The sequence below is a fragment of the Pyxicephalus adspersus genome, chromosome 4 (genome assembly GCF_032062135.1).
Source record: "Pyxicephalus adspersus chromosome 4, UCB_Pads_2.0, whole genome shotgun sequence".
NCBI lineage: Eukaryota > Metazoa > Chordata > Amphibia > Anura > Pyxicephalidae > Pyxicephalus > Pyxicephalus adspersus.
In genome coordinates this window covers 49352243-49368650 of record NC_092861.1, presented here as the reverse complement: position 1 = coordinate 49368650, position 16408 = coordinate 49352243, and the positions used below count along the sequence as shown (strand labels likewise).

At 37.2% G+C, this 16408-nt stretch overlaps 1 protein-coding gene across 1 annotated transcript in view; it reads left to right on the top strand.

Moving 5' to 3' along the window:
• The window catches only part of NCEH1 (neutral cholesterol ester hydrolase 1), a 19982-nt gene extending 4880 nt beyond the window's left edge, over nt 1–15102 (top strand). Inside the window, exons 2-5 of the mRNA XM_072408117.1 lie at nt 3207–3435; nt 5478–5547; nt 9704–9875; nt 13791–15102. Of these exons, the coding sequence (XP_072264218.1) occupies nt 3207–3435; nt 5478–5547; nt 9704–9875; nt 13791–14408 (1089 nt within the window). The 3' untranslated portion in view covers nt 14409–15102. The remainder of the gene's footprint in view (nt 1–3206; nt 3436–5477; nt 5548–9703; nt 9876–13790) is intronic.
• The last annotated feature ends 1306 nt before the right edge of the window (nt 15103–16408 follow it).

Here is a 16408-nt window from a genome sequence, read left to right as displayed (position 1 = left end):
GTACAAGACTTAATATCTTTTAGCTGCTACCTTTTAGTGCTATGTATTTATTTACCCATTCTAAGTAGAGAATAACAGGATTGTTTAAAAAAGGATACTTTTTACAAACAGCGGTAATATGGCATGGAACAAGATAATAGTTATGCGACCTAGTATTTAGGCCCTGCATTCTGTAAGCTCAGTGCATTACTGTGAACAAAGTTTAGCTGTGTTCCAGCAGTCGTGTCATTTTGAATATCCTAGCAGTGTACCTTAACAAATAGAAAATCATACCGGACCCGTTTTTTATGTACTTCAATACATGTGATAAATACTCTGGAGCCATACAGTGAGGGTGTGTTGCCTGCTACTAAAACAACGCTTTGGGGTTATTTAAAATGAATAGCAGCGTGCAGTTACTGTGATGCAACAGTATGAAAAGGGCTTTGATGTATTTATTAATTTTATTATTATATACTTTTTACAGTTAATCAAATCTGGAAAACTACTGGAACAGCAATATAAATGTCTTAACCATTGTTTCTTTTGTAAATAATCATGGCAAAAATCGTTTAAAAATGAGTCCTTTGAACAGAACCATCAAAGTTGGCAGCACAATGTACAAATGTAAAAATGCATGTGTAAAGATTTTTTAAACACAATTGAACAAATCTTTCCTAATGCTACATTGGTAATACATTCTGACCTTGGAATCTGCCCACTCATAATTTAGAAAAAATTATTGTGAACATCAACCAACATTTTAAAAAAATGATAAAAAGAATGTTATTGCTATTTTTTTTCTCAAATAGTTTTCTAATGAATCACTCACTACAAAACCTGTTCATGTAAATTGTGTGCCAGAAAAGAAATCTGAACAGTAGGCATGGCCAGGCACACCTTTTTTTTTTAATAAATGCCAGGTGCTAAGTGGGGATTGAAAAGATATCCATAGAAGTAACTAACATACACTTTTATTATTGCAGTAATTTGTCAATAAGAACATAACAGTTTTTGGGTTTTACCCTATGTACACATGTCAGGTGGTTCTCTGTCAATGTGAGTTGTCTGGCTCGTCAGACTTGAATCTGACATGTGTGCCGAGGTCGTCCGGCATCATTAATCGATCTGTTCTGGTGGATCCATGAACCGCAGAAGACGAGCAATGCAAGTGAAGAGAGGAGAGCGAAGTGGGGTACCGCTCGTTCATTTTTTCCCCCCTCCTCTCTCCATAAACTAATGACTGTTTGTACAGCGCTTATTCTTTATCTTTCAGTTGTTTGTAAAAGATTGTTTCCAATCACAATAATCAAACATGGGTGGTAGCCTTACACTAGTGGCTTAGTCAGACTACTAGATTATAAGGCCCTTGTACGTATCTCTTCTCCTTCACTCTTATGATATTTCACTTGTAGATTGATCAATGTTTAGTGGTTCTGAGTCCATTATCAAAGCTTCCCAGATATAGGAAACCAAAGGATGGACGTTGGAGAAAAACATGCCAACATATTACACAGCGCTTTACAAAGTCCATATTCATGTTACTAGCTGTACCTCAAAGGGGCTCACGATCTAATGTCCCTACCATAGTCATATGTCATTAACAGCCAGACCAATTTCAAGGGAAAACCCATTAACCTAACTGCATGTATTTTGGGATGTGGCAGAAAACCGGAGTATAAAATATTGTGCAACATTGTTTGATACCACCATATTGACAATCATTATCTGAATACATCATAATGTGTATTTATGTTATAATCACTGTTATGGTACAAATAGATCCCATGCTGCTTCAGTCATTCATTGTGTAATAAATAGTAAAACTTTGTACAGATGTCAGATTATTGTCACCTGAGATGAGGTCGTTTTCATCTTGGGTGAAAATCTGATATGCATACAGTGGTTCCCTGGCATTAATAAACAACCAATTGAAGGTAAGCACAGCAGAGTGTGGCTTAGGCTATGTACACACATCAGATGATTCTCACCCAATTAGAATGGTTGGACTCAACTTGGGAGAAAATCTGACATATACAAAGGGTCGCCTGACATCCTTTATGGATTCGTCCTGACATGAACAACTGAAATGGAAATGAAGGGAAGAGAGCACAACGAGGTGGTGCTTGTTCGTTCTCCCCTCTCCATAGAACGAATGGAGAGAACGTCCACAGAACGTCGCTGTGTGTACCGCGTTGTTCATTCATCTGTCACTCTTGTTGCTGGAAACGATCTTTCATGATCGTTTTCTTTCATGATGGTTTCCAACGACAAGAGTGACAGATTAACAAATGCTGTTCACAATAACTGAACGCCATTCATCTGTTTTTGAAGGGGATCACCAAAGGTTTTGTGTCCAGCGCCAATTCCCTGATGAATATTTGACTTCCATGCGAAGCTTTAGGCATCTGGTAAATGAGAAAACTTTGAGGATACATTATTTTCCCTCCTGCTTGGTGAAGAATCAGTTGTGCTCCAAAGACAGTAACTACTCCCTTACCTTTTGTTTTTTAAGTTTGTATGGTTTTTATTGCAGTATCATTCAAGTGGAAGTAGTATTGTAATGTGAAGGCCAATCTATTGTTGCCCTTAGGTCTGACTTTGTCATCGTATGTATATGGGACTACAGGCAACCTAAAGTTTTCTGAAAATGAGCTGAACTGTAAGTTCAGTTGGGCTTAATGGGGCTCTACGTATATATATGTATAGAGATGTACCTTTCTAAAAGGAATTTGTGTTTTTGTAGAAGAAAAGAAACACAGGTACAATCTCCATGTTGTATAATTTTTCCTTCTATTATGGCAGAATGTTCTTGGTCAAAAAAGAATGTGCTAAAGTCAGTGATCAACGTCAGCCTGCTAGATAAATTTCCGTTGGCATAACTTCACATCATAATATCTATCTAATATAATATATTATATACATAATATATAACTACAGTGTTCTCCCCAGCCCCTTTTAGCCGGGGGCACCACCCGTCCCTTTTCAGTAATCACCCGGCTGTTTTTGGATAGTTACTGATGAGTTGGGTTACAATACAGGGGCTGCCACCAGCCTAAAATTTCTTCCCACCCAGCTTAAAATAATTTCTGGGCTGAGCACTGACCTATGTTAGCAATGTAGATGTGGCCTAAAGATGAGGATAGAGTTATGTGAGTTGAATCTGTACCAGAAAAAAATGTTCATTTTGCAAAGTTTTAAATAAACTTTTTTTATTTTTCTTGTAGAGCAACCTAGCACATTATTTTGGTCTTAGTCACCACTTGAGAGTCTTGAATTTCGTTTCCAACTACTTTGATCAACTGGATCCTGTATCATCTGCTCATTTAAAAGTCACAGATACTGTGTTTGATGGAGTGCAAGTCAGAATCTTTGAACCTGATGCTGAACTTGATGGGTCACTGAAACGTGCCATCATTTACATTCATGGTGGAGGATGGGCCCTTGGAAGTGCAAGTATGTCACCACTGGGGATGTGGCTCTTTCAGAGCATACACTGAATAATAGGTGTGGTTTTGATTTTTTTAATACGTGGAGGACTCTATTTAAAATTTTTTATATAGTTTATGAGAGTGAGATTTACCTTCGTGTTGTAGCAAGTATAAGCTAACTATGAAATTTGGGCCGAAAATGGTATTTAAAATAGCAATATATTAAAACACGGTTGGTGCTCATGTCAATGTGCTTTTAGTCAAACACTGCATTTGCTGTTTAGATTAAATACAATAATTTAAATCGCAAATGCAACTCTCATTGAATTAAAAATTTGACCTCATTTCAAACCTCAATAGTACATGGTGCAAAAAAGACAGAACAACACATGTTAAATACAGTCTTTAAATTCCTACATGTATTACTCATTTGAAGTCCATGTGATATGTTTGACATATGCTGTAAACACTCATCAAACACAGGAGAACAGAACCCATGATCTAGGGCAAAAAAAAAAATAGTTTGAGGATACTAACCAAAGTCTTATATTAAATTCACAGACATCTCTGTACAATAATAAACGTGATGAGGGAACAGTATCAGATTGTATAAAATGTCATGGTTGTAAATACATTTTCAGTGGAGTTTTGAAAGGTTACTAATCTTGACTCATAATGCTGTATAATAGAAAGAGATAAAAAATATTTTCTGTAGTTGGTAAACAATTTTATAGATTTACTAATCTGTAATAAGTGAACATTATTTTTAAAGGAGTGAATCTGATATTCAGCAGCATTCTATGGTGGAAAATCAGTCATTGTCACAAAAACACGAAAACATAGAAGATTCTGCTTCAGGGAATGTTGCTTGGTGTCAGATTCACTGCTTTATAAATAGACCCCCAAATATTTGAAATCCATACTACTATTCATTAAAGCTGACACTGGTAATTACTAGATCTAGAGTAAAAACTTATGCCTGAGATTGAGTATGATAATGATAAACTACACTGATCATAAAGGTGATTTTTAGATGTTTTTTTTTTTTTTTTTTGCAAGAAAGCCAAAAGAACTACTAATAAAAGTGCAATGCCTGTCATGCAGCTAAATTTACAGTTTTACTGTTTTACCTATCAAAGGATTTTTTATTTGTCCAGCCCATTTTAAAACCTACAGACCTCTAAAGCTTGGATGGTTACATGGAGGATTTCAAAAACACATGTAAACGTTCCTACTGCGTTTATATGCCTTTTAGTAGCGTTTAAAAGCTTGGCTTTTTTCTTGCGTATTTACCGCGTTTATGTTTCAAGCATTCATAAATGCGGGGAAATGCCCCTATTGAAATTAATGAGTACATTTTCCCTTGCTAACCCTACGTTTTAATTTTTAAAACATTGCAAGAAGTTTTAAACGCTCAAAAACTAGCCTGAAGAAAAAGTGCTGGTGTAGATTAGCTAATTGGAATGTATGGGAATTTCAAACATGGGCTTTTATGGCCTCAGGTTTAAAGCTAGGGAGAACATTCGTGTAGACTAAGCCTAATACATTATATAGCAATAGCCAGGTAACGGTTTCTTCCTGGTTCAGCAGTATGTCTTATTGGCCCCCAACTTGCTTAATGCTCATCATCACCTGTGACCACTCAACAGGCTGCTGATCCAGGAAACAAATATTCTAAAAACTGATCATGCTGGCTAGCAAATTCTTGAATTTGGCTCACAGCTTTTGTGTTTTTTTTAAACCTGAGGCTATTGATTTATTGATGCACCCTGACATATACAGTAATTCCAATATTAGCTGTGAATACAGAGACAGTCAAGTGTGGAGACTTTTTGCTGCCAGTAAAACAGATTTGCCCACATACTTCAGAATAGTGGGTGTACATGTTAGATGGAAGCATAGTCCATTAGGAGTATAACAACTCATTTTAATTTTTCAGTTTGACATCTGTTAAAACCAATAAATACCATGTACCCATGTGATATAAAGTCTAAACATGTGACTTGTAGTATTTTGACTTATAATGGGTTATGACTATTTACTGTATATTGTTTGTGTTTGTTTTAGGAGCAAGATCCTATGACACTCTGTGCCGGAGGATTTCAGAAGATGTGAATGCCATTGTTGTTTCTATTGAGTAAGTCTTAATAATGGGCTGCTGGTCCATTCAGCATGCTGGTTTATCAGTTTATGCACAAACAATCAGTTAATTAAACTCTTAAAAGCCCACCAAAAGCAAAAATCTAAATATGAAAGCAATTATGTTTTTGCACATGCACAAGTGATTAAAGTGACCCCTGATAAGGGTGGTGGGGGGCATAAGATGTAGTGTAGTGTTCAAGCACATATGGGCCGTGAAATAGGTTTTCTTACCATTATATTTCAATACTGTTTATATTAATTTACACCCTGATTGCTATTAGAATTTGGTTCAGTTTTGGCTTTTGTTATGCCAATGTTTCCCAACCAGGGTTCCTCCAGAAATTTCCAGAGGTTCCTTGAGCAATTTATGGGTCTCAGGTCAGTCCACCTAACATCAAAGATCTTCTTGGCTATCTGTGTGGAAGGTGACATTCTTCCTACTGACCACCAGATTAACATACTGTGATCTGTGGATATAATAACTATACCAGGGGTTCTCATTCCATTTTTTCCATGTGCATCATTTTATTTATGTTTGATTTCTCACCACTTTCCTGTGTTGAAATGTATTTATGCTGCTTTTTTAAAATATGAACTTAATTTGTTGTAGAATTTGTAATATGTGCAAAGGTAAAGCATAATTGGGCAGCAGCCTCCCTTAACATTCTTCCAACAATGAAGCAAGGAATCAATGTCAAGCATTTAAAGCCCAGATGAATATTCAGCATAAATAAGCTAAATATTTTTCAGGTGCATCAGACTAAAAAGGTATGAAAGTCCCTGTTCACACTTCCCATTGTCCAAGCGTCGTGTTTAGTAACTACAAGAAATGGGAACTTGTAGCCAAACCACTTATAAAGCCACTTTGATTTTCCTTTAATTTTGTGTTAATTTACTGATAAAACAATTGTACATTGTGTAAAAACTGGTTCAAGAGGTGCACATCCTGAAGTTTTACCTTATAGTAACTTCCAATCTATGAATAGCAGTTTCTATGTTTTGCCAGCATTCTCTTTAGAGCAGCGGTCCCCATTCTGTGGTCCGCGGGAAAATGTTGGTGGTCTGTGGCTGGTGCACCCTCCAGCAGGTTCAGAGGAAGGACCCCGCTTAGGCGGGGGGGGCGCACCGGCCAGAGCCATGGACCATGTCTCCCATATGCATCGCAGGCTTAGGGCGGTGGGCGGGTTGTGTTTTTAGCTCAGACCTGAGATGAGAGAGTGGGTGGGTTCTGGCATCATGGCGTCACTCTGGGGGAAGTTTCTTCCCCTTTGAGTGACACACAGCTCCCCGTGCAAGCGCGGTCCGGGGTCCATAAATTTAGTGGTCCATGATTTCCAAAAGGTTGGGGACCACAGCTTTAGAGCACACCAGTACTATAAATTGCTATTTCCTTAGAAGACTTTGTGCTACTCACCTGGCCATCCTGTTGCTGATATGGCCATTTCTGCCAATGGAAGATGTCCCAAACGGGGAGTGGCTGTTAAAAAATAGCACCAACATACTACAACTACTACTTCAACATAATAGTCATCCTTGCCCCATTCTGGACATTGTTCCCAGCATTCTGAGCATTGCAAGTCGAGTTGCGCCAATCAGATCCTTTCAAAGCCATTTGAATAGTGGTGCCAGCTGTTTGTGCCAAAACACATACTACACTTCCATCATGCACAATCTATATACATTAGGGAGATAAGCAATACCCTCTTTTTCTCTGCTTTTCTGCACATTATTTATTAAAGTGGAATTTACCTGTGTTAAATTCGCCTGTCCCAGTTCCATTGCGGACATGGCCTTCTTCTTTTCTTTGTTGTGATCTTTCGCCATCTTGATTGGCTGAGCCAGAATGATGTAGCTGGGTGGGAGTTTACCCAGTGCTGGAACCCTCAGAGGAAGCCCGGATGTGCGGGTATCCTGGCAGCTGACGGCAGGTAAGAATACATATTGCAGAATTTCTGCAATTATTACCTGCCTGAATGCAGATTTTGTTCCACTTTAACTCCACTCTGAGGTCAACTATAGGATAAAGTTTGGAAATGTTTCAGCAGCCTTCATATTGATATTAAAGCCAATCTTTTACAGTGTCCTTGTTTCACACAGATTAGGATCTTTGTCTCAAATTAGATTTGCCTGGTCTACAAAAAACTTATTTGTGGTTTTATCCACATTCCTTAAGAAGTTTATCTTTTTAGTTTTTTTACAAAAATTTGGTTTGTGTCATGCATAGTATGTGTTAACTTATTTTATGCCGCACAGTTGAAGATTAGGAAATTCTTTTCTAAATGAATATGTTTGCAGCTGACAAAACAACATTTTCTGGTAATCCTCTTAGTTAAGCATGTGAAGTTTAGATAAATTTCACTTCCAGTCATGCTAGTGGATGAATGGTGAAGATTAACTAAAAGTGACATCACTACAATGGCTGGCTGGCTTTGCTAGGTGTGATGTATTGATGTTGTGTTGATGTTATAAAGATGTAATGTGACACCATATGTATGATATGCAACTATTCAGCTTCAGCTCCTGATCGTTTAGCCAAGAATGAGTATTCAATAGCATTATTTATACATTAGTGAAATGGTCATTATGTAAGTATATTGTGCACAATGACAGCCAAATGCCTGGTAAGTTTGTTTGCATAAAGCCAGTGGCTAACTTTAGAATACATTTTTGTTTTAATACCATTGATTTCATTTTGTGTTTGATTTTATAATTGCAACAGTGAGAAAGGACAGCTAAAAATTTTTGGTATTCTTTACTTTTAAAAAATTTAGTGAAAGGGTTTGTTCTACCCTTTGTCTGAGATCTTTGGCTTTCCTAGAACAATCTTGCCTCAATCCGCAAGCCAGGAGTGTGATTTCTTTATTCTACACCTCACTCTTATCAGGCTAGGTACCTTCTCCATTACCATATGTACACCGCTGGGAGGGAGACATTGGCAGGTCTCAAGAGCCCGAAGACTTGGAGCTAATCTGGGACATTACAGCCGAGTTCAACAGTAACACTTCTGCTATTGAGTATAGTTATGAACTTCTTCTGCAATGGTGTAAAGTGTCTCAGCGGTTAAGGAACTTCCTTCCTATTTCTACTTTTCAGTGCTTTGGCGTGTGTTAGTTTGAGGGCACATTGCTTAATATTTGGTGGGACTGCCCAGGAGATACTGGGTCAGTGTATTCCAGTTAGCTTATACCTTACTAGGTGTTTAGCACCCATGGACCCGTCTGAAGCCCTGCTCAACTTAAAACCTGCTCACTTTAGTAATACCCAGTTTTGTCTATTAAGACTCTTATTTACAATATTTAAAATGGTTCTGGCTAGGACCTAGTGGTCTTCTATTCCCAGTATTGCACAGGTTTAACACAAAATGGCCTGGTTTTTGACTAATGGAAAAATTTGATTAATCCTGATGGGTTTAACGGACAGATTTCAATGTGTCTGGTCCCATTAGTTGGAATACTAGATGCCACCAGGCCCGATCACTTCTTTAATTGGGAAGCATATATTCCCGGAGCCTGGGGCTTTCTAGTATTCCTGAGGAAGGTCCCATTACCAATTCCCTTTTCTTCCCTTTTCTGCTCTTTCTCCCTGTTATGCCTGGACCCTGAATTTTTGCCTCCTTCTATTTACACATATACTTATGATGCTGTTTCTTGAGCCTCCCAAGTGTTGATTTCTTTCATTATGGTTGTTTGATGTGTTGTTTGATGAAACACAAAATGGTAGTGGAGACCTAGTGGGTCAGCTAACACTAGTTTAAAAGTAAGGTTTTCCCATAGAAACCTCTTCCCTCCTATTGTGTGATAATTTCCCCACCTCCTAAATTGTAAGCTCTTCGGGGCAGGGTCCTCTCCTGTGTCACTGTCTGTATCTGTCTGTCACAGTTCTGCGTAATATGTTGGTGCTATATAAATCCTGTTCATTATTATTAATAATAATAATAATAATAATAATAATAATAGAAAGCACATTTTTGTTCTTTTTTTCTCAATATAACATTTTTTGCTCCATTTATATGTATTTGTTACTGTACCCTGAATAAATGTATAAAAATGGGTAATACTCTAATAAGAAATATATATTTTTATTTTATTAGATGAATGCATTTTTTACAAATTGGTTTTTATATCTGTATTTCTATATGTATTTACTCTTAGATACAGGCTGGTACCAAATGTTCATTTTCCAGAGCAACTGAATGATGTCTATGCTGCCACAAAATATATATTGCTGCCAGAGGTGCTGGCCAAGTACTCTATTGATCCGGAAAGGATTGCCGTATCGGGAGATAGTGCTGGAGGAAACCTCGCTGCTGCTGTGTGCCAGCAGGTAACTTGGATCTACTTCTGTTTGATTTAACTTTTTTCTGATACTATACAACAGTTCACATAAGTACACAGGAATGAGATGAAAAGTAATCCTCCAGCTGTCTAGTATCTAGTGTACTTTTCTTGGGTCTGCTTTGAACTTAGAACAAAAGTCTTGGCCGTATGATGCAATAGAAATAGAAAAAATCCTAAAAGAAAGTTTTCACTACAGTTACCTTAATGGAAAATTAACAAGTACATGAAACATATGATATTATCATTCAATAATTAACATATTTGGCCTTGTTATGTTTGTGTTATGTAATTGTAAGTGAACATTCAGATGACTACCGTTCTCATTGTAACAAGTATTTTGTGTCCAAGATCAATTGGTAGCCACATTTTTTCAGCACATCACAGTGATATGTAACAGTGGTAGCACATGGTTTAGGTATTTGAACCATTGTTAACATTTTCTGGCAGCACCCATCTGTTTTAGACTGCTAACCTATTAAAGGTATTTGTAAACCAATAAGTAAAGGAAGGATAAAGTAAAGCTAGGTACACATTTGCAATAATTATCGTTAGAAAACGAACGACAAACGATTATGCATGATTATGCACAATTATTTTGAACGATCGTATTGTGCACAATTCTGTACATGTTGTAACAATACGATGGTTCAAATAAAATCCACCAATAGTGTACAAACGCTGGATACGATCATTTGAACAATGCAGAAAGTGACATGTAAAGGAGAAAGTGTACTGCAGAACCATCCACGATTACTGAACAACCGTACACACAATAGATAGTGGACGATCGTCGCTCAATCAGATCTGCCGGAAAGGTTGTTCATTTCGTTGTACACTTTTTTTGATATCGATTATCGCACGATCAGTCGTTAGTCGTTCGTTTCCAATGATAATTATTGCAAGTGTGTTTGCAGCTTAAGTCCTGCTTAAATGCAGACCCTGTAATCTTTAAATGAGTTAATAGTAAAAGTGACTATTAGTGGATGGTACCTTAAAATTGTAATTAATCAGAAGGATTGGTTTGACTTAATTGTAATTCGAATTGTACTTGATGAAAATACGGTTAACAAACAAATAAGCCTAGCATTACATAGATTTTTTTCTCACTCACTTTCAATGTAACAATAGTTTAGCGTATCATAGTTTAAAAAGAGTCCTGACTAAGGAATAATTCCCAAACAATTATGTGATGGGCCTAGATAAGTTCATTAGGAAATGAAGTAGGCAAACTGTCTTGCAGTGTAAATTATTAAATACATTAAGGGCCCGTTGATGTTGGCATTTAAGCTCTAGGGTCTGGCAAGTCATCTTTTCTCTTTCTGTGTTGAAAATTGCATACTAGATATGTAGACCCAGTTATAAGTGATTGAAATTATGTGAAAACTGCATCTTTTTCCTGAATAGATCAATCTGTATCCCTTCCATCACCTCCCTTGGCTGTCCCTTTGATCCTTTAATATGAAGGCCACTCATGCTGCTTCACCTCCCGCAGTGGTGAGACTTGGTGCTTACAAGACCTGTTGTCAGGTCCAAATACGGCCAGCAAACATATATGTTTGCATAGATGTTTTGACAAGATGGGCAGCACTAAGAGAATTATTTTTTTTTTTTTTTTTTTTTTTACAGCCATGGTACAATCAGACATTACTGAATGCCTTCATGTTTAGCTTAGATGCTGCATGTTTTATGTAATTGCCAGTCATCTTTAATTTCTCTTTGAAATTCTCTTAGTAAGTCAGTGCCCATAGAGGGCTTTTGTTTACACATGATGGTATATTCCCATTTTTGTTTATATGCTAAATTAGAAGAATGCAGCTGCCACTTCCTCTCCCATTGATCCATAGAGGTGTGTATGCTCTTTAACCTCTTTATTTCTAATTCTCCTATTTCTTAAGCGTATGTTGCTGTTATTTTTGCAAACATTCTCCTTTCTCTCCACTAAATGGCACTGTTGTATTACATTTACTTTCAAGTTACCAAAATTGGATTTGTGCTTCCTTTATAACACTATAGTGTGAAAGTACAAATACATGTCTGGTAAACACTGGATATTTTTCTGAAGGCCCAGATAACCCAAATGAAACTATACAAAGGGACGATATCTATGTAGTGTAGTTGCCCACTGTATATAAAGAAGCATCATAATCAAGTTTTGCTTTAAGTGCTACATTAGTTTACTGCTAATAACAAAAATAGATCTAGGAGATTTTGAGACTAATCAAGACATATAGAGCATGTTAGATGATATAAAAAGATGTTTATTTTTATAGATGTTTAAAGAAAGTGAAGGCAAATAGCCAAATACACAGATGAAATGAGAGCTATATTGTCTGCCAAATATTTTCCAGTCCTGGTGTTTACACAGGTGTGCCTCATAACACAGCCCTGTCTAGCAAAGGAGGGACCCTAATCTTTCTATGCTGCAGTTTCACTTTCACTTACAGGTCCCCTCCCTTCTCCATTCTGGGAATAGATAGTAACAGGAGAAGCAGCTCACTCCTATATGGGTATGTTATAGTATTCCTGTGTTCTGTCTGTATGCTGCCTGCACTGAAACATGTGTGTGTACGTATAGGATATGTTAATTTGTTAGGTCTTTAGTATAGAATATGTTAATTTGTTTTTGATATTGTTTTCTTGTCACATGCACATGTGTTTTTGGAATAGGCTTTCTGCTTACCCTTTATTTGCTAAATATTCTGGGAGGTGGTACAGTTTGAATCTGAACTCCAGGCAAACAGCTAAATTCAGAAATTAAGTACATTCTGTATATGAGATTGGTTTTGTGTGCCAGAGGATTTGCATTTCTGTCAATCCAGTTCTGAGACTTTCACACTTTAACCTGTGACCAAACAATAACAACAGTATGAGACTTGTAGACCACAGTGTTGTGTCATAGACTCAGGCGCACTCCCAATATCTCCCATTCATCTGAATAGTTGCTTCTGTCTGTGCAGTTGTTTTCCCTCTTTAGGATGATGAACTGTGCTTAGTAAATCTCTGCAGCTATGTATATGTTAATGTAGTGTTGTTTCTCAGTAAGTACAACTGACTTTCTGTGTACTTTATTTAAGGTGGTATTTGCTGTATTGTTCACGTATACAAGGAACAGTAATGATTTTGGACGGGCAGCCTAGACTTGTGTCTCATGTCATGCGGTGTGATCTGGACTTCAAACACATTTACTATACACTATACTTGTTTATTGTATTCTACTGTCACATTTGGGCAAATCTGTGTTTGCCATCATAGATATGTCTGCAAAATGCTAATCACTGCTGTGAGCATTACTGAAATTCCACCTCTACCTGAATTCTACTAAGGCTACGTACGCACGTTAATTTTTTGTCGCTGAAAAGGATCCTTTACAACGACAAAAGACTGCCTAATGCATGAACGAGCTGTGTACATACAGCACCATTCTGCTCTTTAGAGAGAGGTGGGAAAAGAATGTGCGAGCAGCACCCCACTGCACTCTCCCCTTCACTTTCATTGCAGTCGTTCATCTTTTGTCGCTTGTGCATCTGCCAGGACGAATCCATGAATGACATTGGACGACCGCTTTACACACGTCACATTCTCGTTCAATATCAGCCCTGAGGTGATAATCGGACGAGAATCATCTGACGTGTGTACCCAGCCTAGTAGTCAATGCAGAGCCAGCTAAAAAAGAACAAAGGTAATCATAATACCCTCATTTCCTGTCTGATTTATTTGGTAAAATAATATCAGATACATGTTAAATAAGGTGAGATGAACAATATAAGAATGCAGATTGCGACAGACTCACATTCTGCTTAAAATGAATTTGATTTTTTTTTATTGAATTATTTGGATAAGAGTACAGATGGTATGTGTGTGTGGTCTGTAAAAATGTGTTTTTTATTTATATTTTCTCCAGCTTACTCAAGATACTAGTGTAACCACCAAAGTGAAACTCCAAGCTTTAATTTATCCTGTACTGCAGATACTGGATTTCAACACTCCTTCTTATCAGCAAAACACAGACATGCCTATATTATCTGGGTTTGTGATGATTAAGTTCTGGCTTGACTACCTGAATGGAAGCCATGACTTTGCCCATGCAATGCTGGTTAATAATCATACATCCTTAGACATAAGTGAAACTGTTGCCCTACGAGAACGATTGAACTGGGATTCATTACTACCACCATCATTCAAAAAGAAGTATAAACCAGTATTTCAGAGTGTGGGGAGTCCAAGTGTTGTACACGGAGTTCCTGCATTACTTGACATCAGAGCATCTCCGCTGATTGCACACAAAGAAATACTCCAAAAGCTTCCAAAGACTTATGTCCTGACCTGTGAACATGATGTCCTGAGGGATGATGGAACCATGTATGCCAAGAGGCTGGAGGAAGCAGGAGTTGATGTTACTCATGACCACTATGAAGATGGCTTCCATGGTTGCATGTTGTTTGCTGCATGGCCCACGTATTTCTCAGCCGGTGCTAGAACAAGAGAGGGTTACATCAATTGGCTCAAAGAAAATCTTTAATGAAGTTAACCAAAATATTTGATTGCTAATTCAAGTTTAAAACGTGCAAAATGCTCCCTCTCCTGTTGGACTAAATGGGTTTTACCAGTTGGTGTTAAAATGGTGATTTACCACTGTATGTTTTTGAATGTGCAATATCATATTCATGTGCTCAAATGCACAAACTAGAAGGCATAGTCCTAAAATGTCATGTGACATGTTCACATTATACACAAATCCTCATAGCCTTCATAGTAAAGCCAGCAGAGGGTGGTTACCTTAACTAGCAGTGGCATAGCAAGCTACACTGGATTGTGGATATCTGATATTTTATATGTATGTTACAATATTGTTACATCAGCTGTGACCTGCTACGTTACCCTCTTTTCTCCTTAACCAGTCAGTAAAGCTAGAAGACAAAGCAGATTACATAGAAGACTTTGCATAACATCTACAGCAATTTAGGTTTTACTTTACGCTAAATAATATATTAGGTTTTGTTGCAAAATATCTTTCTTTGTGGCCTACCTGTTAAGGTATGGTTATCATATGTCAGTGAGTGGTATTACATCTTCTATATATGGGACAGTTTTTAGTGGTAAATATATGTGTTAACCATAAATACATTTAAAAAAAATAACTATAAAGTGAACCATTCAACCATTTTTTTAGGGTCCATGCATTGGTGGCCTGTAGTGTCCTTCATTTTAAACAATACCTTAACGCTCCTCTTAAACACAATTGTGTCCGAGCATGCAAATATACCTTTCCGTAATGCTTTAAGTTTTATGGGTATACTCCAAAAAATGTTTAACTTTGAGATGAATCAGATGCCACCTTACATATTCCCATGTTGAAAAACTAAATTGAAAAAATGCAAACGGACATGTCCTTTTTTTTTTTGCAGAAGGCACAGGCAATGTCCTTTCCGCAAAAAAAAAAAAACATGACTGCCAAATCACACTCGCCTGTTCTCCCTTCATTGTGGGCGCAACCATCTTCATCTGTTCCTCTTCTTGATTTCCGATCTGCAGACATCTTGATTGGCCAGGCCGGGGTGGCATGACTCCCACGCATGCGGGCAGGAGTTCATTCAGTCCTGGCAATTCCGAGGGATACCAGGATATCCAGCATATCATGCACTCTGCATGCACAGCTCACTATACTTGTAAAAGAACATAACAAACAGGCACCTGTCCCTTCTGCAATAAAAATTGTGCCTGTTCGCAGTTTTAAAAAGTGTTCCACTTTAAAGGTTATTCTATGTGATTGGTTTTTAATGAGTGATCATATGGTCAGTTTTACTACCTGTCTGCTTATCCTGCAGAGGATGATACAAAACTCAGATTGTAGTAAATAAAGTGAATGTATCTTAAATGTTTGAAATGATTAACCAAATCAAAGGAACACTGGGGTCAAAGTTTAAATGTTAGATATTTGACAAAGGTATGTTTGACTAAGATGTTACAGATAACAGATACCAGTGTTTCTTAATATTCTAATTCTTTTGCTATTTTTTTTTAAATGTCCTTGTTATTGCCAATAATCATTTAATGTTAATATTAGTATAAAAACAACCTCACTGTAGTAACTTTGCTATGCTGCTGCTAAGCTGTCATAAACAAGAACTGGTGGAGGGAAACTCTGGAATTTATAGTTTAAACATTACTAGGCTGCTGAACATTAGTCCCTGTTTTTAGATTTAGCTTTAAAGATTTTCGATTTACCTCCTGTAACATATTATTCTTTAAAAAAGCTGCAGTTGTTTTGCACTAACCTCTATTGACCCTTATTGTTATACAAGAAAAGGAAACTCCTGCAGGTCTGGCTGTTGTCCAGAGACGTGCATATTGTTTCCTTGTCACGAATTGTAGCTATTGTATGTGAATGTCCAGAGAGAAGTGTATTAAACTATCTAATAAGTAAGTGTTTCTTCCAGCAAAAACAATGCAATTTATGTTATAATAAAGTATATAAGTGTTAGTAGAACTCCACTTTGTAGGAAGTAGGTGATTAGTATG